General features: G+C 48.8%; 1 protein-coding gene and 1 non-coding gene across 2 annotated transcripts; both read left to right on the forward strand.

Moving 5' to 3' along the window:
* Positions 1–2,703: 2,703 nt before the first annotated feature.
* rnd1b (Rho family GTPase 1b) lies at positions 2,704–11,321 on the forward strand. The gene is made up of 5 exons (XM_028994802.1): positions 2,704–2,977; positions 3,078–3,165; positions 7,635–7,744; positions 8,435–8,569; positions 9,375–11,321. Exons 1-5 carry the CDS (start codon positions 2,858–2,860, stop codon positions 9,621–9,623), a joined length of 702 nt encoding a protein of 233 aa, XP_028850635.1. The 5' UTR covers positions 2,704–2,857; the 3' UTR covers positions 9,624–11,321.
* A 176-nt stretch (positions 11,322–11,497) lies between these two features.
* Positions 11,498–11,569, forward strand: trnaa-cgc (transfer RNA alanine (anticodon CGC)). Its single transcript has one exon. It is a non-coding gene; the product is annotated as a tRNA-Ala (tRNA).
* Positions 11,570–23,374: the final 11,805 nt, after the last annotated feature.

A 23,374-nucleotide genomic window follows, 5' to 3' on the forward strand; every position in this document is an offset into this window, starting at 1 on the left:
CATAATCGTCAGAGGCTAACCTCCGTTTCTCCTGCTCAGCATCCACTTCCGCATCGCTCTCGCGATGAATAAACGGTGGACGAGAATTGTAAATCAAATTAGCATTTCATTTAAAAATTAACATCTAATAAAACTAGTTTACAACATGCGGAACACTTAGCAATCAAATTTACAAGCAGCGATTCAAACGGAAAGGAACGTTACTACAGAGTGGAAGTTGGTGTTGGCTGACCGGGCTAACTCACTTTACTTTACTTTACTTTACTTTACTTTACTTTACTTGGCAGACGCTTTTATCCAAAGCGACTTACAAGGAGAAGACACCAGCCATTCTCATTCGGTTTTCATAGATTGTGAGTAAAAAAACTAAGAGCCTGGATAAGGCCCAACTTGTCAAGAAACTCACTCACTGACTCGCTTTTCATAACCACTTAGTTCAACTCAGGGTCATGTGCAGGGAGCGCACACACACACACACACACACACACACACTCACTCACACCTACAGACATCTCAGAGTCGCCAGTCCACCTGGTGGAAACCTGACAGCCTGGAGCCAACACGAGGAGAGCATGCAAACGCAAGATCCAGGCTGGGATTCGAACTCTCAACTCTTGGAGGTGCGGAGGCCATTTTGAAGACTCCAGCGCAAGAAACATATTCAGTGTTTGTTGTATCGGGAGAAAGTGAAGAATGTTGATATTTCATGGTTGATATTTCATAGTCCCATGTCTTCATTATATTGTGTAAAAAAATGCAAGGCCCATGAATGAGTAGGGGTGTCCAAAGTTTTTGGACTTTTTAACCCTAACCCTAGGCATTTTATCAGACAAAAACAGACATATAATGTGGATCCTCACCACTACGCCATCACCACTGGGCCCTCATGATTACAAGTTGGTGGTTGGACCTGAACGGATTGGAAGGATGGAATGAGATGAGAGAACCAGGGAGGATGTGAGGAATGTTGCCTTTTCCTGTCCAGACTGCGTTTACATGTGCTGCCCCATTTCCCCCCTTTGCCGATCGCAAGGTGTCCCCTTCGTTTTCCAAATGACACCATGCCATCTGTCACGTGCCGAGAGCAGGCCCTGCAGCATTTCCCCAGTGACACGGTCACTGTAGCTTCTTTATCTCGAACACATGCCTCCAGACACTGGGTTAGTACCCACACACACACCCACTAGAACCTAGGAGCTCAGCTCTGACGGCACGGAGGTGGTTCCCATGTGATCGTCTGTTCCCGGCATGGCGGATTTGTGATGGAATTTCCTCGGCCAGCAGAATTCCCGCAGTTTGGCAACTCTCCTGCGGTACGGACACGGAGTAAATTCGACCCCCTCGTGTAACACGTCTTTTGTTGTTGCGTGTAGCGTGTGGGCGTGCCTTGTCATTCTAAGTGAAGGAAAAACCGGATCGTCCTACAGGGATCACGTTCACAGTGAGTCCCCTAGTGTCCTTCTCCAGGCCAGATTGGGAAGTGTCACCTGGTCCCTGCTGTTTATTCAGAGCCACCTGCCTCCTGCGTGTTCGTACCGCTTACAGATGACCACGATTCTGATCTCCGCCTGGCATTAAACAATCCAGCAGCCTACAGACAGCTGTCAAGCGGGGATTAGATGACAAATTCGGCCGAGGCTCTGCAATCAGATTTTTTGCCTCTCGGGGGACTTCAATCTGCCGCTGGATTACATGCCTGTTTACTCGCGAGATAAAGGGAAGCAGGATGTGGGAAGGATGGAATGACACCAGGACCCGGTGTCACTTCATTTCATTTGCCGGCCATGACACAGGTCACCCGCAGAGTCACAAATATCTGTGCTGCGGCAGAAGGCGCTGCTGTGACATGGTGCACATGACAGGACGATGGCCAGATAGCCGCATTAGACCTTTCCGTGGGACTCTGGACGAGGAGGGAATGGTTGAAGGTCCCTCACACACAAAGGCAGCCCTGAAAGCTGCATCTGTCTCCAGGCACCTCGATGTGTGGGACAGGGGTGGGGGAGATGTTTAGCATATGGAGTAGGGCCACAGGGGCCAATCACGCATCATCAGAAACCCCCTGGGCCGGAACGTCCCGACGGTGAGTTTGGGAAAAACCCACTGGAGCACAGCAGCACTTCCACTTTCGCCTGGGATGCGACGGGGAGGGCACTTCGAACCATGCGTGGTGTTCAGCGTTGGGCGCTGCAATGTGGGAATTTACAGGAATGACGTCCGGGTCGAGCGGAATGTCTGAACTGTCTCTCACACCCTACTCCACAGCTCCCTGAACATTAAAGGCCGTAATTTACATCTACATTTACAGCATTAACCAGACGCCCTTATCCAGAGCAACTTACAATCAGTAGTTACAGGGACAGTCCCCCTGGAGACAATCAGGGTTAAGTGTCTTGCTCAGGGACACAATGGTAATAAGTGGGATTTGAACCCGGGTCTTCTGGTTCACAGACGAGTGTGTTACCCGCTAGGCTACTACTAATGAAAGCCACTGCAACTTAAAGCAGCCCCTGGTACACCAATTACACGCATGAGGCGTAGTTGAATTTGAAGACAATAAAATGCAGAGTGGCTAATTAACACATTCACGGTCTGTAAAATTCAATTTGATTAAATTGTAATATTTCAGTGGGGTCTACTTATTGGACCACGTGGCGTCACGTCTGAAAATGCAACCGTCCTCTGGCATTTGTGGAACTCGTCCTTCTGCCAGGCGGAACAGGGCGGCGCGGAGCCGCCCGCTGATTGGCTGCCGCGGCAGCGCGTCGGACGCTGCGGCAGTAACGCGGTCACATCGGCCGCGGCCACCGGCGCAGCGACCCGGCTCTCCTCCTCCTCCTCCTCCTCCTGCACCGCGATGAAGGAGCGGCGCGCCGCGCAGCCGGCGGTGGTCCGGTGCAAGCTGGTGCTGGTCGGGGACGTGCAGTGCGGCAAGACGGCGATGCTGCAGGTCCTGGCCAAGGACTGTTACCCGGAGGTGGGACCGTTACTCTCTAATTCTGCCGCGGGTGGCGGTGACGACGGTGAGGTAGATGATGATGATGATGATGATGATTCTCGGTCCTGTCTCCATGCAGACCTACGTGCCGACCGTGTTCGAGAACTACACCGCCTGTCTGGAGCTGGAGGAGCAGCGTGTGGAGCTCAGCCTGTGGGACACGTCAGGTAGGGCGGCCGCCTGGTGCCTTGTTCTGCACCCAGTCAGCAGGCGTGGAAGGTGCACCGAGCTGCCTGTGGCCCCGAGTGACCCCTTGTGAGATGCAGACCCCTGCAGACAAATGCACAATCAACTAGCATTAGTATTTTATGTATGCTATTATTATTATTATTATTACTATTATTATTACTGAGCACTCAAGACCTTCCTCTTTAGAGAATATTTAGATGATCTTGTAACCTTCTTCTTGTCTGACTTCTGTATAGAAACTACAACAGAGTGAATAAAAAGATTGTATTCATAGTTTGGGGGTCCTAGTGAACTAGAACTGATCACTTAATCCATGGTAACATGAAAGCATGTAAATGAAAATGTAAATTATTATTCTTCTTATTATATTATTTTGCTATGGATGCGGATGAAAGCAGGATTTTTTCTCTGATAACGCATGCTGTTTATTCATTTATGGGGTTTCAGGATTTTCAGGCACACTTGCGGTAAAAGTAAAATTTAGAATAACACACATTTGTGGGGTTTTTGCATGCTGCATGAGGAAAGTTACTTTTTCGGTCACTGTCGGGAGACCAGGCGCCTCCTAGTATGGATGTCAGTGCCTTTTTTTAACGTCCAGTCATGTTGGCAGGGAGCACATGGGCATCCTGGCTGTGGCCACAGCAGATGATGGGGCCACAATTTATCCTTTAGGTTTATTCAATCCCGATCTATGCAATATGTGACAATCACTTCACTTTTGAATATGCGAAGTGAAGTGAGCAGTGGGCGGCCATGACAGGCGCCCGGGGAGCAGTGTGTGGGGACGGTACCTTCATCAAGGGGACCTCAGTGGCACCTTGGCGGTCCCCCTTGATCGTTGCAAGACAAACGGTTCCACAGATTCCCTCCTCGGATTAACGAAAGTAGTCTGACTCTGCGAATCTGGGTACAATGTCACGCTGATTCCTGTAATGGTATTTCGGGTCTCCACAGTTGTATGCTGTGAAGGCATCTGAAATGGGTTTGAACTCTTTGGTTCATAATGTCAGATGCTTTCTGGCCAATGACGGGAAGCCCCGCCCACATGAGAGGTTAATTTTTTTGTTCAATAATTTTGCCACAAATTTGATTTAACAGACAAAGAGCAGCGATAGTCATGAATTTTTTTTTCCTGATAAAAATCGTTCGGTTAATCTAATCGTTCGATATGGGAAAGTGTATTTTTCTAGCGTAAATAAATGAATTCGTTTTAATGCACATTAAGCTGGGGCCAGTGTTAACACTTGTTGAAGAGACAGTGAAAGGGAGAAATGAGCCTGGATGCACTCGCCTGTCGAGCTCGTTTAGCTCCACCCCCCTCCCGTGCTGGCTATGTGACACGGGGACAGGGCTGCTCCTGCCACCGAGGCTATAAATTCCCCCTCTGTCCCTTTGTCTTCACCCCCAAGCGACTTCCCTTCATCGATTGGGACAAGCCTCATCACGGGCGGGGGATCTGGCTCCTGACAAGGGTTTTGCTTTGGATTTACGAGCCGAAATCAATTTGGACTTTTAATCAGGGCGGCCCACCGGACAGTCCAGAGCCCGGCGGAGGATTTCCTGCTCTGGCACAGCGAAAATCCGACCTAAGCTTCCGTCAAAAGGCCGCTCGAGCTGGCCACTCGAAAATCGATCGCCCGTCGAGAGAGAATGGGACACTTCTGAATAATTGTGTTCATGTGGAGGGGGGGATCTAAAGCCCCGCCGGAGCAGGCTTCCCCCGGACAGGGATCACAGCGCTCAGCCCTTTGTTCCGCTCCAGCAGGGGTGCGTGATGGGAACCCCGCCGCACCGTGCACGCCGGGCGCGCGGGGAGAATGCGGCGGAACCCGTTCCCAGAGACCCCCGGCGGGGAGGGGAGGGGTGCGGCCCATCTCCGCCTGCTGCTCCCCCTCCCCGGACAATCCGCCTCCTCGCCGACCTCTGACCCCTCCCAGCTTTTGAGCTGGCATTCAGGCGGCCGTGATTCATTGCCATAGAGATGTCACCTTTCTGTGAGGTCGAGGGTGGCGTTCGAGGAGCCTGTGCAGCAAAATGCATGAATTGTAGGTCATGTCACAAGTGATACCTGCAGCTGAACTTTGAACATGTGACCACGTGGAAAGAGGCTGAGGAAAATGTATAAATAATAAAAGGCCTTAATAATAACGACTTACGAACATACTATTCCAATTGCAAAATGCAATGAATGTATCATATATGAAGGTTTACCTTTTTGAATTAAATAAAAAAGAAATGAATAATAATACATTTTCAATGCGCCAGTATATTCTGAAAATGCATTTCAGTTCATAAGTAAGACGGAGTCCTGTTTCGCATTTCATATATTGTAATTATTCCAATACTTCACTGTTTCACTGTGTTCAGAATAAATGCAGCTCTGGCATGAGTGGCACAAATATGTATTAGTTCATTTATAGTTAATAGAAAATGAACTTTTTAAAGCAGCATTAACATACAAGGGGGAGGGGCTCATTTCTAGGAGGCGGACCGGCCCACACCCCCATCTGCTTCCCAGCGCAGGACCCTTCCCGTCCCCGACATGCCGAGTCTCTAATGTCAATCACACCAGCGACTCTGTCCAGCTTCTCAGCGTTCCCTCCCGACTTTTTTATATGCACGGCAAGACCCTCCATCTGCCGAGGAGGGGCACGGGAACATGTGGCACGCGCCCTGGCGAGGTGCGTCTGTGTCGCCCCGGGAAGCTTTTGATGCCACCGCTCTCTGATCCCGCACTTCTCCCGGGGGATTAGTGATGGGAGAGAGCCCCTCCCTCCCCGCCATCGCTTCCCTCTCCAGCTCACAGCCCTCCTCTCCTGGCTAGTTCACCACGCTGATTGGCCATTGATCGCCGCGCCTCGATAAAGTCGGCGTTTAATGCACAGTCACACCGTGGACGAGATACGAGTCTCCGCTCACTCCTCGGCCCTTAATCGCATTAAACCTCGCCGCGGTCTGCTGCCTTCTGCTCCTTTCTTTTTTGGAGGAGGAGGAGCGGCGGTGGCTTTTCAGGATGACGAAAGCCCCTCGCCAGGACTGAGCAACCGCAGGTGTATCTGGGGCCTTCCCGGGGGCGATGGCGGCGATTCCCTTTAACCCGAGCACTCCCGCTCGCTATCTCGCGCCGCAGACTTCTCTCCTGTTGCGGCAAGTGGGCGGGCGTGTGGGGAGGGGAGCGCGATTGATTGGCATGTGAAGGAAGAGCCTCGGTGTGCAGGGGTGGGTGGTGGAGGAACTTGCACTTGCAGGCGGCGGATTCCAAGGCCGTTGCTGTGGTAACTGTGCCGGGGACCGGAGGTATTGCTTCGCCGAGGTGGTGGTTGGTTTGCTTAAAGATTCGGAGGACGGCAGTGGGGGTTCTCTGGCCCCGTCGGTTGTGTAATTTGCCGCCGGGGAGAAGAGGAGCGATCAATGCCGGTTGAGGGCCGGATTGTCGTCCTCGGCTCCTTTCAAAATGCCAACAGAGCGCAGAACGTCCCGCCCCCGTGGATGCGTTTGTGGCGGTGGAGCTCTTCAGCGAGAGGACAGACGTCCCTTGGGGGAGATAATGCCATCTCGCTCACTCTCTCCCTCACTCGCCCATCAAAAGGCCACTTAGGATAGTTGACTCACTGCAGCCATTACGTCTCAGTCCACCGAAAAGACGTCACGTCAAGACCACTGCAGTGCAGACCCCTTAATGGCTTCTGTGGGCCACGCTTTCCCACATTCTGACAACCTGCATGTTGGTGTTGGTAGTGGGCGTGGTCATGTTGGTGTACAGGGGGTATTATGAGCGTGCAGAACGGAGGGGAAAGGGAGGATATGGATGCTGTGCCACACATGGGCGTGCGACCTGTTGACAGAATTAGGAAGCGGGCGTTGTGAGAGCTGTGCATCATGCATACAGGCTCCTCCCCTTTTTAACCTCGTCATTAAAGTTCATCTTCTGGGTGTCAGAAATAATTACACACCAAGAAAAGGGTGGGGAGTTAGTTCCTCCTCCAGAGAACTAGGCAGCAGACACTTCTTGTTCTGATTGGTTTATTTTAGACCTGACAAGACCAAAGTGTTAATTGCTGCGGTTCACTGCTGTTTATGGTGCTGTCCACACGTAAAAAAAACTTCACATCAGCGTTCGGCTCTGCTGGGAGCTCACGTGCGGCAACCAATCATGGCCGCCTAGCCCACAATAAACCCGATTAACTGGCCAGTGCACTTGGAAAGATAGCACCAATTAATTTAATCGGCTGGAATGATATTTCTTTATAATAGTTTTAGATATTATAGTAAGCAATCAATCATGATTAGTTTTTGTCAAAATGTGATATTCATTTGTTCAAATTGATCAACAGCCCTTGTGTACTTTTCACTGCTGTGACATTGGTGAATTATGTCTTATATATAGCCCTGTGACAGCATGGCCATTTTGCTCTAAGGTAATGATGTGTAATATGCATTGCAGGATCACCATATTACGACAACGTTAGGCCGCTCTGCTACAGCGATTCGGACGCAGTGCTTCTGTGCTTTGACATCGCCCGCCCAGACACATTCGACAGCGGACTGAAGAAGGTAGGGATCAAATAAATCCTCTTCATACATTCCTGGCAGCCATGTCCTTGCCCTGGAGTTCTTCTCCTCTGACGTTTAACTTGCGCCAACCCAGGCCTAATTTCCCCACATTTGGTGCAAGAGAAGAGCAAACACTGCTTTGACCATTAAGAATTTATATTTAAAAAAAAAAACATTGCATCTACATTGTGGAGAGACATTTATGTCGAAAATTAATCATACTCAAATCACAATGGCATTTTCATTTTATGTGCTTGGGCCTTTGTCTTGGAAATACAAATTCCTTCATGGTTTCCAGATTATGATTATGTTTTACGGTTATGCATAAAGTCAAGTTAAGGTATTGGATAGATCACAACAGTTAAGGAGGGTCTAGAAACAGAAAGAACCTTTAATCAAAATACAAAATAACAGTCCCAACTTTTCCTGAATACGAACTGTCTAAAAATTACACATATCAGTTTAAAAGCCCTAAACCTACAATCTACAAGCAAGTTCTAGACTTCTTTTTATAGACATTTAATATCCATGATTAATTTTGACATAAAAGTATCTCCGTACGAATTTAATATGAAACTCACCATATTTCCAGTGTTTTCTGTGTTCTGGTTATGCCAGTACAGAAGCCAGCAAGTGTTCGGCTGAAATGGAAATGGTCCTGACTGCACCTGTTCTTTTTAACCTGTTTAGTGGAGAACCGAGATCCTGGACTTCTGCCCCAGCCCACGCATCCTCCTGGTTGGTTGCAAGACAGACCTACGCACGGATGTGTGTACGCTGATGGAGCTTTCCAATCAGAAGCAGACGCCCATCACGTATGAACAGGTACAGTCGGACGCATTGGCTAATGAGGTGCAGTGTTCTGGTTCAAGAACGGGAATAATTTCGTGATAGATGTTCTTATGTGCGTGAGGCTCCCTATACATTTTCAGAGAATATGTACGAAGGGTTATAGCAAGTTTATTTTAAAAGTGAAGTAATTGTGAAACACTGCGGCGCACAGTGTTGGCAGTGTGTGGGGACGGTACTTTGCTCAGTGGCACCTCAGTGGCACCTTGGCGGGTCGGGATTCGAAACCACGACCTTCCAATTATGGGTCCACTTCCTTACCCACTAGGCCACCACCCCTGCTTTAATTGGAGGATCAGAGCTTCACTTAAACAAGGAAGTGGGTCCAACTGGGGGGATGACTGTAGACTTCAGGCAATGATTAGTGCAGATGATACACATAATTATTTCAGATGGAGGATGCTGGGAGAAATAAAACACAAATTCAAACCCCACTTACTACCATTGTGTCCCTGAGCAAGACACTTAACCCTGAGTGTCTCCAGGGGGGGACTGTCCCTGTAACTACTGACTGTAAGTCGCTCTGGACAAGGGCGTCTGGTAAATGCCGTAAATGTTTATAATGTTACATAATGCCCTTTCTGGACAAGTCCCAGGTTCAAACCCCATTTAATACCATCGTGTCCCTGAGCAGGACACTTAACCCTGAGTGTCTCCAGGGGGGAACTGTCCCTGAATAAAGGCATCTGATAAGTGGCTTAAATATTAATATCAGAATAGGAATTCTATTGGCAGGAAATGTACTATGAATGCCAACCGCTTGTCTGATCTCCCTCACCAGGGATCGGCGTTGGCCAAGCAGCTGGGGGCGGAGACGTACCTGGAGTGCTCGGCCTTCACCTCAGAGAAGAGCATCCACAGCGTGTTCCGCACCGCCGCGCTGGCCTGCATCAACAAGCTGCAGCCGCTGCCCAAGCCCAGCCCCACCCGCCGCCTCTCCAAACGCCTCCTCCACCTGCCCAGCAAGTCCGAGCTTCTCACCACCAGCACGTTCAAGAAGGAGAAGGCCAAGAGCTGCTCCGTCATGTGATGAGGAGGAAAGCAGCGCGGAGTCTTCATCGTCAAACCAAAAAAAAAAAAAAAAAACGCACACCAAAAAAAAAAAAGTCAGAAAAAGACCCCGCAAAGTACCGGCCTCCCCTCGCTAATTGGGTCCGGGGAAGGGGGAGGTGGGTGGTTTATGATGGGACCTTCCAAAAGCACACGGAGGGAACCCTGTTGACTCCTTCCTCACCCCCCACCCCAAAAAAAAAAGATTTTACAAAATGGGGGGCGGTGGGGGATGTCAGAACGAGTGGGCACGCGTATTTGGGGCGTTGTACGGAATTTGATTTGGAGGTGGCATCATAGACCGGGCGTTGTTGGCTTGTGGCGGAGAGGAGACGCGAACGCGCTCGCGCCCTCTCGCAGGAAGCAGCACCGCACGAGTGACGTGCTGGAGGCGCGGCCAACGCCAACGCTCATCTGCCCCGCCCCCTTCTGCAGGTTCCGCGTTGTCCGAAGGTTCTTGCGGGAGGAGGCCTCTCCTCCATCGCGGTGGCGACGATCGTGGCTCCCAGCAGAGGGGAATTCTATTATATTTATTGGGCCTCGATGAGCGGTTGTAGCACTGTGTTGTGTTGATGAGAGATCAATGCAGTTCCAAACATGTATATACCTCGAACCCATACACCGAGGATCGATTTATCCTTATTTATTCGATCATTTCATACTGATCTGATGTAGCGTGCAGGACGGTGTTTTTTATCTTCTGCTCTGCACCCGTTCATTGTGGTGGCTGATCCATGATGTGAAGTCCGTAGCTTCGTACTTAACTTTGAAAAGGTCAACCTCTTTGCTCGTAACCACGAGGCAATAACATTCTTCAGTGCTTGTGGAACAGTTATGGAGTTGCAATAAAAAAACAAAAATTATGAAAAAAGGATCCCAATTCCACGGCTTTGTGGCCTGCTGTAGGGCGACATCTCCATCATTTGCTCTCGCTGTCGTGTGCCGACCTCCGAGCAGGGGGCGGGAAGGTCAGGGCGGAGCCCACGTTTCTGTGTCGTGGGGAGGAGGACGAACCTGGACGGGAATGTGAATGCACCAAAAAGATTTATTTCGTTTTCATTTGAGGCTGGTGAGGGGGTGTATATGTGTGTGTGTGAAGGGGAAAAACTACAAGGGTTTAAAGTACCAGGCTGGTCCTGCATAAATAAAGCTATTTTTGTGAGGTTCTGATTTTCGGAACGTGTGTGTGGATCCGACTCCACCCCGCGCTGTGCTGATTGAGGTGGGGCTTCACCGATTCTATTTGTTTGGTCATACGCTGAAATTCCTCCGCATTGCCTAGCAACAGTTCAAGTGGAGGAAGTGAGGTCGGCATTCCGGTTGGGGGGAGGGGCTCTGGAGGGGAGGGGCGCGTTCTGGATCTCATGTCTGGAGAAGTTTAGGGAAGCAGAGATGTTCCTTTTCTGATATGAAGCTGGCCTTGAAAACACACACACACACACACACACACTCGAGCATGTCTTCTATCTTTTATCGCTGTTTTGTATAATATTTGTAAGACGTTGGAAAAGAATGTTGGGTGAAAATATTTGTCCAGATATTGTGAGTGATGTAATGATATCAGTATAATGTGTTTTCTTGTGTTTTTGTTATTTTGATATGCTTTCGTTTGGACGCTCTTCCTTTGTCTTTTGCCCAGTTAATAAACCTGGCCTTGTATGGCACGCGTTATAATGAATGTGAGTCTTTTTAATCCGGGATGAAAGTAGGAAGGACGCAAACACACAACTCACTAACACTGGGATGTAATAACACAAACAGGGTACCAGGACCTTCACACAGATGCTACACGTGAACAAAGATGAAAAAAGACAAAAGGCCAAATGAGGACAGGACATGGCTAGAACACTATGTGGGGATGTAGCTCAGTGGGAGAGCGCATGCTTCGCATGTATCAGGTCCTGGGTTCAATCCCCATCATCTCCATGGTGACTTCCCTTTAATGCAGTTTTCTCCTAGCGGTTAAGGAAGCGGCCCCGTAATCAGAAGGTTGCTGGTTCGAATCCCGATCCGCCAAGGTGCCACTGAGCAAAGCACCGTCCCCACACACTGCTCCCCACCATGTGCTGTGCTGCTGTGTATCACAAGAGACAATCACTTCCCTTTACACACCCTGGACACCCTATAGAGGCTATTCTGGAAACATATTTAGATGTTTTTTGTTGAGTTGATTTATGTGATCATAATCAGCAAGACTGAAGGAGCTTTAGTGTGTGAAAGTGAAAGTGAAGTGATTGTCATTGTGAAACACTGCAGCACAGTGACACAGTTACGCAGTGAAATGTGTCCTCTGTATTTAACCATCACCCTTGGTGAGCAGTGGGCACCCTGACAGGGGCCTGGGGAGCAGTGTGTGGGGACGGGACCTTCATCAAGGGGACCTCAGTGGCAACCTTCTGATAACGGGTCCACTTCCTTACCCGCTAGGCCAATACCAGGTGTATGTGAAAGTTCAAAGGTTTTCTGTATTTTCCTCCCGTTTAATTAAAAGAAATGCGGTAAAAGTTCAGGTTCCCGTTTGTTTGTTGAAATCCATAAAATGTTAAAAATCCCTGTTAAACTAGCCAAGTCTCCCACGGGACTTCCTTTGTCCCTCTTGAAGATGCTGCAGGCGGTACGGGATGACCTCTCACCCTCTCCAGCACTCTGACCACCATGTGTTGTCGATCCGTTGAGTGAGTTCTCCTCAGCCAAATTGCTGTTCCCACCAAGACGTTTTTATTATGGCCCATCGATTGAATTAGAGCCGTCAGAAAGATTGTCCAGCATTAGGCCTGGGGACCGGTGCCGGCCATCAGTTATGTTTGCCGCTGAGGCAATAATGCGTGTTTATTAGTGTATTTGACACTCTGTGTGTGTGTGTGTGTGTTGTGTGTGTTTTGTCCTCCACTGCTCACTTAACAGTGCATGGCTGCACCCCAGGCCCAGATAGCATACACCTGTACCCAAGGCCTGCGTCCAGCCAAAGTGTCATTTCTCAGGTTCACACACTCTTAATGGTGCTTATCGGTGACACCAGACCTGCATCAAGACCCAACATCTGGTGTGATGCATGTCTCCAGATGTTCTAGGCTGCTAAGAAATCCTTGGTGCCAGGGGGACAGGTGGCAGCAGTGACAAGTTGCTTCCTCCTCTCCGCTTAGCAGGTGCCAGGAAGATCATCCTGCCCAGCTTCAAAACACGGTGCTGGCGCTGAATAAAGAAACCCGACTCATCAGCAAATCTCATGGCCCCTCCCCTGGCGTCCCTCGACGTAAACGAGCTTCACGCCGCGAGAGGGACTCGCCAGCGGAGCCCATATGCCGCCCGTCGCCGCAAATTAGGCCAACATCTGTCCGGGCACAGGGCGCGGGATTGCCCAGCCAGCCGTGGACGACACCTCCGGGGTACGGTGAGGGGGGAGTTGGGGGGAATGGGCATCACGGCACAGTCCAGCGAACATTCAGGATCGGCTCCGGCGCCCGGGGATTGCGGCGGGGTGGGGGCGGGGTGAGCGTTCCTGTGCCGGCTGACCCATAAATCACTTTTCCCTGCTTTGTTCACCCCTCCATGAGGTCGAGGTCTTTAACCTTGAATTAGGTGTAGGAGAAGAAACCAAGCTCACAAACTCACCAGCATATAGACTGTTCATAACATGAATTGTATGTTTCTATCAATTGTACCTGAATTAACTCTTAAATGCATGAACCCTTTAACAAAACGTAAAGAAAGAAATATCAAAAATAATTTGAAAGTATTGTTTTTTTTTTGCATTGTATTTGATACTTTGGGCATCATACAGTACAGGCCAAAAGTTTGGACACCTTCTCATTCAACGTGTTTTCTTTATTTTCATGACCATTTACGTTGGTAGATTCTCACTGAAGGCATCAAAACTATGAATGAACACATGTGGAGTTCTGTACTTAACAAAAAGTGGAGACCTGGCCTCCACAGTCACCGGACCTGAACCCAATCCAGATGGTTTGGGGTGAGCTGGACCAACAAGTGCTAAACACCTCTGGGAACTCCTTCAAGACTGTTGGAGAAGCATTTCAGGTGACGACCTCTTGAAGCTCATCGAGAGAATGCAAAGAGTGTGTAAAGCAGTAACCAGAGCAAAGAAACTAGAATAAAAACATGTTTTCACTTATTTCACCTTTTTTTGTTAAGTACAGAACTCCACATGTGTTCATTCATAGTTTTGATGCCTTCAGTGAGAATCTACCAACATAAATGGTCATGAAAGTAAAGAAAACTAATTATTTGTTGTAAATATCACAGTTCAATCTGTGAATTGTGTAATTGATTCATCAAAGCACTGTATTGTGGACTATGGAAGACAGGTATAAGTCACATCCAGATGACTGATTGAGGGATTCTCTCTTTGTGAGAATTGTTGTAGTGCAGAAGGTATTCAACAGGGGACAGAAGACAAGCATAAGATAGCATACAAAAGGGTTTTATGCAGAGTTTCTGTGTCATGGTAATGCAATGGGTCTCAGGCTGTCGGGGCCTAGTGGTTAAGGAAGCGGCCCCGTAATCAGAAGGTTGCTGGTTCGAATCCCGATCTGCCACTGAGCAAAGCACCGTCCCCACACACTGCCCCCCGGGCGCCTGTCATGGCTGCCCACTGCTCACTCAGGGTGATGGTTAAATGCAGAGGACAAATTTCACTGTGTGCACTGTGTGCTGTGCTGCTATGTATCACGTGTGACAATCACTTCACTTTCACTTTCACTTTCAAATGCATGTCTGAAATATGATAGACACAGCGTTAAATGAAAATACGGTAGTACTGTGTTAAAAATTCTGGGATGCATCTGATGTGATGAGTCAGTGTATTAACGACACGCCTTCATTAGTGGGATGCACCCATTGGGAAATGTTGGACCGGTACAGATACAGACCAGTACTGATACGAGCTTCATTCATCTGTTCACACTCTCACAATAAAGAGTTCAATCGCTCGAACTTAACCTACAAAATTCTTTAACAATGTGAACAATAATTCAGTCAAGTTTTCAAGCGCACAAACATAAATAGAGATTCTGATTAGGAAATTCGACAAAAGGAGACAAAATGTGTATGTTAAATTAGAGATGAATGATTTACAGCTGATATATCAGTGCATCTAACGACAATAGCAGAATATGCAAAGTATCTTGGCACATGGGGACACGATCCCATTCATATGCACTCTAGGTATACAGCATAATTGAAAATGAATAATTTCTCCTATTGCATCAATGTAAAAAAGAAAAAAAACCCCGCACATCCATGAAACTGTCAGTTTCTGAACCGTATATGATGACGTGTGAGGTGCTCACACGTGAAGTAATTTCGGGTCTAATTGGCTGAAACGTTGCGGTTTTGACCCACTTCTGTCACAACGGAACATTTCAATGAAAAGCCCCCCTGGAAAGCTGTTGAGATGCTGGTCAGGTGTGTTTGTGTGTGTTTCAGCCTGTGGAGACAGAGTGAGCAGCGCTCTTTGATTACTGATGAGCCGTCTGGCTCTACACACACACACACACACACACACACACGCTTCGCTGCAGTGCATCCTCCTGGCCCAGACTCTCTCAGACAGGGTCCGTGTGACAGGGTGACTGCTCGGGCTCAGGTGCATTTGTGTGCACGTGTGTGTGGGCAGCACGGGAAACGTGGGAGTGGAAACTTCCTCTTTAGTGAAAGAGTTTACGATTATTATCAGTACTTTTTTTTTTTAGATCTGTATTCACGCCTGTCCCAGTTCTGAGCGTGACACACCTCAGGGCGCCTATGTGTCCATTCCTGCCCGTGCGTGTAGGGCCGAGCTGAGGGCAGACTAATGAAGCATGCAGACCTGCTGGCTGAACATTCGTGCTATGACTTTCCTCTAGTAATAGTAGTGGAGTAACAACACGCTGACAACACTCTAGTCTTGCCAGATGTGGGAACCTGGGCTACTAGCATCTTATTTTAACAGTTGCTTGTTCTTTGAAAGCTGGTTAATGAGAAAATTGCATTTTGCAGCATCCAGAGAGCTAATACGAACTCTTTTTTCGTCCACAATTGCCTGCTAATAGAATGAATTTCCGGTGATAGAGAAAATGTAAGGAAGCGGACTCATAATCGGAAGGTTGCCGGTTCAAATCCCGAACAGCCAAGGTGCAACTGAGGTCCCCTTGATGAAGGCACCGTCCCCACACGCACGTCCCCACTGCTCACCAATGGTCATGGTCAAATACACAGGACACATTTCGTTGTGTCACTGTGTGTTTCACAATGACAATCACTTCAATTTCACTTGACCAAAAAAACTGTCTAAAATGTTGATGTGTGCGTGAAACGGACGTGACAAGAAACAGTATTTGATGAGCAGGTGATGTTGGGATGACCTGATATTAGGGTATTTTGCGGTGGAATGACATCATAACTGGGTTTGGAGTTTCAGCTCATACAGATCATCGCAGTGTGTGTGTATATATGTGTGTGTGTGTGTTTGATGGTCCAGTGTATTTCTCTGTGTAATGTATACATTTTTATATTAACATTCCACACGCCATATAAATCACATTTGAAATAGGGAGTAAACAGTGAGCGGGGTTTATTAAATCCCAGAGCCAGCGGCCTGATCTCTCCTCTCCCGGTCGGATTTCGACCCCTTGAGTTGGTGACCCAGCCCGCACCCAGCGGAGACGTGAGCAACTGTTTAATCTGCCCCGTCCCTCCGCCGGTCCACAATCCGAGTGGTTTTAGACGAGAGGATGACACGGGGGAAAAATCACTTCTGTGTTTCTAGGACGCGTATGGAACAAAAAGGAGGCAAATGCAGCGTTCCTGGGTCATGGATGACCTGGATGAGTAATCATGGCTTTCAGGCAAAGCCTCTTACTGCTGATGGTGTGTGTGTGTGTGTTAGGGTCTGTTTTGCTGAATGTGTGTGTTTGTGCGTGCGTTCGTATTTATGGTGAATTGTAAGGTCCCCGCTATCTACGTGCACAGGGGGGCTGTGTGCAAACAACACACACACACATGCAACCTATGCACTTCTGAGCCGGCATGTTCCAGTCTGTTTACACACACACGCACACACAAACACACACACACACACACACATACATTCACTCTGACAGACGCCTCTCTCGCTCAGACGCCCCCGCCCTCCCTCCGGCTTTCCTATCACCAGGCAACGGCACACAAAGGGCCGCGGCGCAGTGTGATGTGCCTGGAGTGTGACAGTGTCTGAGAGCTACACACACACACACTAACACACCGATATGTTGTCAGCATGAAGGTGACGAGCACACTGTGCTGCACTTTGGCCGTAATCCACGTCCTGTGTACCTGCAAGCTGCCAAACCTCACAGGGGTCCCGGGGTCCCGGGGTCCCGGGGTCCTCGGCCTCGTCTCCACACACACCCACACACACTCGGCGCTTATTAAAGCCCATTCGCCTCGGCCCCCCTGCTCATTACCGCGCGGCGGCCAGCGCGAAGTGTCGCGCGTGGCTGCGTGACGGGTGAGTCACGCGTCGCGAAGGGAAACTCCGCCTTTTCGGCGAGGTGTCGCCTTCCCTCCAGCGCCGCGGCCCGCTGACGATACTGGAGCGCGCATGTCAGGCCCGGCAATCAGCTTCATGCGAGTTCAAAGCCCCCAAACCAGCAACGCGCTGCACACGGCCTAAGGGCACAGCGAGGGGAGGAGGGACACGAAAAGGGGACAGGACGCCACGAGGGCCACTCTCTGCCAGGTCGCGTGTGGCCCGTGGAGAACGCTGGGCCTTTGTGGTGAAGGAGAGCGTGAGATCCGCCCTCCGCTCCGTTTATCTGGGCCTGGGGTGCAGCCATGCACTGTTAAGTGAGCAGTGGAGGACAAAACACACACAACACACACACACACACACAGAGTGTCAAATACACTAATAAACAGCATACACCTGTACCCAGAAACCCCAATCCACAGTAAGCAAAAGTAGATCTTTCTCGTGTCAACTGAATTCTTATCTCTTCTGTATCTTCTCTCCAATCTTACTGAGGACCAGAAACGTTTTTTTTTCTTTCTGAGATTTACTTCAACCAAGTACTGACTGTGTGAATAAAGACGTTGTTCAGAGGCCGGGCGAGTCCCGCCTCAGGACGTCCAACGTAGTGCAGACACCTGCACGGTGACAGGAGCCATTTTAATCATTTGAGATACTGGATTTTCAACAGCCACGTGACAGTAAATCTATTGCACTTTACATGTAATGAATCTATCTTCCATGCAGGGCTGTGGCGACTGAATAGTGGATGCGTTGCCATAATTATTTGTCTAGTAGTTTTGGGTGGGAAGCTGCATCTGAACATATTTCATTTTTTAAGAGGTATTCTCCTCGTAGTAACTGTAACCTAAACACTCACTTTTAACATGTTTGTGTCCTGAATCACCTTTACATGTGTTCTGTGAAGGTTTACCTCTTCTACAGTCAGGTCCATAAAAATTGGGACATCGACACAATGTTAACATTTTTGGCTCTATACACCACCACAATGGATATCAAATGAAACGAACAAGATGTGCTTTAACTGCAGACTGTCAGATTTTATCTGAGGGTATTTACATCCAAACCAGGTGAACGGTGCAGGAATTACAACAGTTTGCATATGTGCCTCCCACTTGTTAAGGGACCAAAAGTAATGGGACAGAATAAGAACCATAAGTCAAACTTATACATTTCAATACTTGGTTGCAAATCCTTTGCAGTCAATAACAGCCTGAAGTCTGGAACACATAGACATCACCAGACGTTGGGTTTCATCCCTGGTGATGCTCTGCCACGCCTCTACTGCAACAGTCTTCAGTTCCTGCTTGTTCCTGGGGCATTTCCCCTTCAGTTTTGTCTTCAGCAAGTGAAATGCATGCTCAATCGGATTCAGGTCAGGTGATTGACTTGACCATTGCAAAACAGTCCACTTCTTTCCCTTCAAAAACTCTTTGGTTGCTTTTGCAGTATGCTTTGGGTCGATGTCAATCTGTGAAGCGCCGTCCAATGATTTCTGAGGCATTTGGCTGAATGTGAGCAGATAACATTGCCCGAAACACTTCAGAATTCATCGTGCTGCTTTTGTCAAGTCACATCATCAATAAATACAAGAGAACTAGTTCCTCTGGCAGCCATACATGCCCACGCCATGACACTTCCAGCACCGTGCTTCACTGATGAGGTGGTATGCTTAGGATCATGAGCAGTTCCTTTCCGTCTCCATACTCTTCTCTTCCCATCACTCTGGTACAAGCTGATCTTGGTCTCATCTGTCCATAGGATGTTGTTCCAGAACTGTGAAGAACTCTAATCTGGCCTTCCTGTTTTTGGGGCTCACCAACGGTTTACATCTTGTGGTGAACCCCCTGTATTCACACTGGTGGAGTCTTCTCTTGATTGTTGACTTTGACCCAGATACGCCTACCTCCTGGAGAGTGTTCTTGATCTGTCCAACTGTTGTGAAGGGTGTTTTCTTCACCAAGGAAAGGATTCTTCGGTCATCCACCACAGTTGTTTTCCGTGGTCTTTTAGTGTTGCTGAGCTCACCGGTGCTTTCCTTCTTTTTGAGAATGTTCCAAACTGTTGTTTTGGCCACGCCTAACGTTTTTGAAATCTCTCTCTGATATGTTTCTTTTGTTTTTTCAGCCTAATGATGGCTTGCTTCACTGATAGTGACAGATCTTTGGATCTCATCTTGACAGTTGACAGCAACAGATTCCGAATGCAAATAGCACACTTGAAATGAACTCTGGACCTTTTATCTGCTCATTGTAATTGGGATAATGAGGGAATAACACACACCTGGCCATGGAACAGCTGAGAAGCCAATTGTCCCATTACATTTACATTTACATTTACAGCATTTATCAGACGCCCTCATCCAGAGCGACTTACAATCAGTAGTTACAGGGACAGTCTCCCTGGAGCAACTTAGGGTTAAGTGTCTTGCTCAGGGACACAATGGTAGTAAGAGGGATTCGAACCCGGGTCTTCTGGTTCATAGGCGTGTGTGTTACCCGCTAGGTTACTACCACCCACTAGGCTACTACCACCCATTACTTTTGGTCCCTTAACAAGTGGGAGGCACATATACAAACGGTTGTAATTCCTACACCGTTCACCTGATTTGGATGTAAATACCCTCAAATAAAAGCTGACAGTCTGCAGTTAAAGCACATCATTTCATTTGATATCCATTGTGGTGGTGTATAGAGCCAAAAATGTTAACATTGTGTCGATGTCCCAATATTTATGGACCTGACTGTAATTATAGTCTCCATAATTTGTTCAAATTCATATTATACATTTATATTATACTATTCCTAGCCTAACTCAGCATTTGTATGTGGACAGGAAAGAAAGGAAAATGTCATTTCTTCTGTACATGTGGCACAAAATGCTTTGAATCCTTGAATTTGTTGAGATGCCTTATTAACTCGTCATTCTGCGCGGTGGGACTAGTGACCTGCAGCGCGACAGCCATCTCTGACATTGACACCCGGTGACAGGGCGCCCGTTTGGGACGGCAGCTGCCCGTGGAGCATCTCCGCAAGGCTCCACAAGACGCCACGGACACAGCGGTCTGAGAGGGACAATGTTACGTAAGCATGGCGGCTCTGGAACACGCTGTCCTTTTCCTGGCCAGCGTCGCAGCTGCCGGACGTGCCCGGCTGCCGTGCGCCATCTACCACGTTTCTGCACAAAAACAGGGCCAAGGAACACGTCCTGACACTGGCTGCTTTAGCACGGTAAAGGACTTGTACATTTGTTTTACTGCGGTGAGCCAGTTGTCATGGCAACGTGGTCCACACATCCAGATTTTTTTTTTTAAATTATTTAAAAGAACAACATCATTATTATATCTCGATATCACACAGGACCCACCGCTGTTATTTAGAATGAGCTGGAAGGACCACGATCTGCAGCCTCTGAAGATCCTTATACCTTGAAGACATGAGGAACTGCTGCAGAAAGACCACGTGAACTGACGTTTAGCGTTTTTGAGCTACGTCTCGTTTAAATTTCCAACTTTGCGTTACGTTAAATTACGTCCATTTGCACAGACACAGACAAGAGAGGAGTGAGTAAGAGGGGACTGGTGGCATTGTTCATAACAAGCTCCCCAAACACCCAGGAGGAACATCTTCATCCACAGTCCTCCAGAGGAGCAACTTCTCAGGACTGGGTGAGAAGAGCAGGCACCTGCTTTCAGGGGAATGGTGCCCGTGAACCAGATCCAGATGACCTCCGGTCTGGCCCTTTCCAGCGGACACACAAGTGGGTGACATTTATACAGCCCCTCTCCCTGGCGCTCGGTGCATAGGTCGTGGCATTTGAAGCTCAACATGACCAACCTGTGTCCCTTCTGGACAAGCCCACCATGTGGCGTGACCCAGACACACAAGGCACGGAGGCTGGAGAGCTGGGCTGCTCATAAAACCGTGCCCATAACACCTCAGCTATCGTGTGAAAATCCATCCAATGGGAACGCTTCGTGGGATCGCTGTTAGCCGTATTTCTCGTTGCTCGGGCGTTTATCCTCCGGCCGCCCTCTACCGCTCATTAGAACGGAGACCCGGCCGAGCGGACGCTCGATAATTGGAGTCATAAATAAGGGAGACTCATCCAGCCCAGAATCTCCTCCCAGCAAATGGCACGGCACCTGCCGATAAAAAGAGCTTTTTTAATCAGCGGCAGAGCCGGCCCTGTGGCAATAAAGCCCCGGTTACCATGCAACACCGCTGCTAGGGGGAAGGACAACGGTTTGATGGGTTTTTTTTTTTTTTCTCGTTTTTTTTATGGTCACATTTGCATTTCCTTTGCATGTAATCAAATATCTGCAAAAACACGAAAAGGAAATCATTTCATTTCAGCATATGACGCTCCAGAGAAATTTCATTCGGATTCGTGAAAATGTATTTAAAACCCAGGATTCAACTGAGAATAAAACAGAAGATATGGGATACATGACAAAATGTGCTCATTCAATAACAAGGTTTTCTATTGGTGAAACAAATTAATTTTGCCAAAATCGTGTTGTAAAGAGAAACGGCCAACAGTAGAACGATAACAATTAGCCCACTGGGTGCCAAGGTCCCCCCCCGTGGATAAAAGGGGGTTCTAAAGGTCACAGGCATTTGCAGCTCTTCCAGCCGACTGTATTCACCCCTCCTGGGTCGCGGCGCTCTGCTTCTGGGGTCACGGCTAATGGCCGAAATTCATGTTGTTTCTGGGCCGTGTGCACAAGTGTGATGGGATGCCGCCGTACGTACGGTCGCGGTCATTGTCACCATCCCATGGACTTCAGCACCCCGGCGGGGCCTTAGAGCAGCTTGAGTCGGGCCCTTTCAGTCTGTGTGGTGGGGGCCGCCGGCAAGGATCCCGCGAGGTCTGTCTGTAGCTGACAGGGTCTGTTGGCACTGCTGTCAACCCGTCCTCGGGGGACAGAGTCTCGGAGGGGACACGTTTTCGTGGGTTTTTTTTTCCGGTGACGCGGCAGGGGATTCACTTTTGCACCTCGGGCAAGTGCCGTCGCCTCCTCCTCCTGAGGGATCCCGCCCTCTGTGCAAAACAAGGAGGACAAATGTCACTGTCCCTGTCTCGTAAAAAAAACACACAGGGCAATTTCACAGGGGAGAGAGAGACGCTCAGCTGACGCTCAGCTGATGAACCGGCCACCGTCACCTCAGAATGATTTTACAGTAATACGGTCTCTACAGTCATACGGATTACAGATGTTACAGACAGTGGAGCAATTCCTGCGTGGACTTAACGCCAAAGGAGGAGAAGCCTTTTTAAGACAATGTGTTCAATTGCGCTGTTGCAGCAGTTTAGCAGCGAAAACTTTGTTTTGTCCCATTTGACCAATTTGGTGATTAGCAACCTGTATCAATATATGACGAATAAAGCACAGATCCCATCTTAGAACTCTGAGATCTGAACAGCTCGCCGAGCCTCTTTTTTGCAAATGAAGGGCGATGGCGGTTGCATTGTTGACATGCATGTTTGTTAATGTCACTTTGGTATTAACATGAATGGCGCTACAGTGACAAATCCATTTCTGCTTAAAGTAAAGTGAAGTGATCGTCATTGTGATACATAGCAGCACAGCACACGGTGCACACAGTGAAATGTGTCCTCTGCATTTAACCATCACCCTGAGTGAGCAGTGGGCAGCCAGGACAGGTGCCCGGGGAGCAGTGTGTGGGGACGTTTTTTTTTGCTCTGTGGCACCTCGGCGGATCCCTATTCGAACCGGCAGCCTTCTGATTACGGGGCCGCTTCCTTAACCACTAGGCCACCACTTCTTGATAATCAGCTTATTTTTGTCCTGTCGTCAGGTTTTTATCGTCACTTTTAATATTGTTTTAAGGTTGGACATGGACGCATGGGTCAGGACGATGCACTCGCCTGGTAAAGGGCGGGAGGGAGGACCAGACGCCGAGCCGCTTTCTCAGAGAGGGATCAGCAGATGTCCCCACAGGCCCCCCGAGTCCCCGTTTGTTTGTTAAGAGTTGTTGAACGTGATCAGTTTAACAGCCCTGCAGAGGACGCAGTAGATTTGCATTAGAACTCAAAACTGAGACGGGTTGGAAGATGAGCAGCGTAGCCTGCAGATTCACACATGCGTGGCCGAGCCGCGCACGCACTGCCGGGAAGTCATGATGCCTTCCGACAGGCTGTCAGCCGCGCCGCGGTGGAGTCGGGAACGAGGAGAGAAGGCTGCACCGCCACAGGAACAC

Source organism: Denticeps clupeoides, chromosome 10 (assembly GCF_900700375.1).
Source record: "Denticeps clupeoides chromosome 10, fDenClu1.1, whole genome shotgun sequence".
In the NCBI taxonomy this organism is placed as follows: domain Eukaryota; kingdom Metazoa; phylum Chordata; class Actinopteri; order Clupeiformes; family Denticipitidae; genus Denticeps; species Denticeps clupeoides.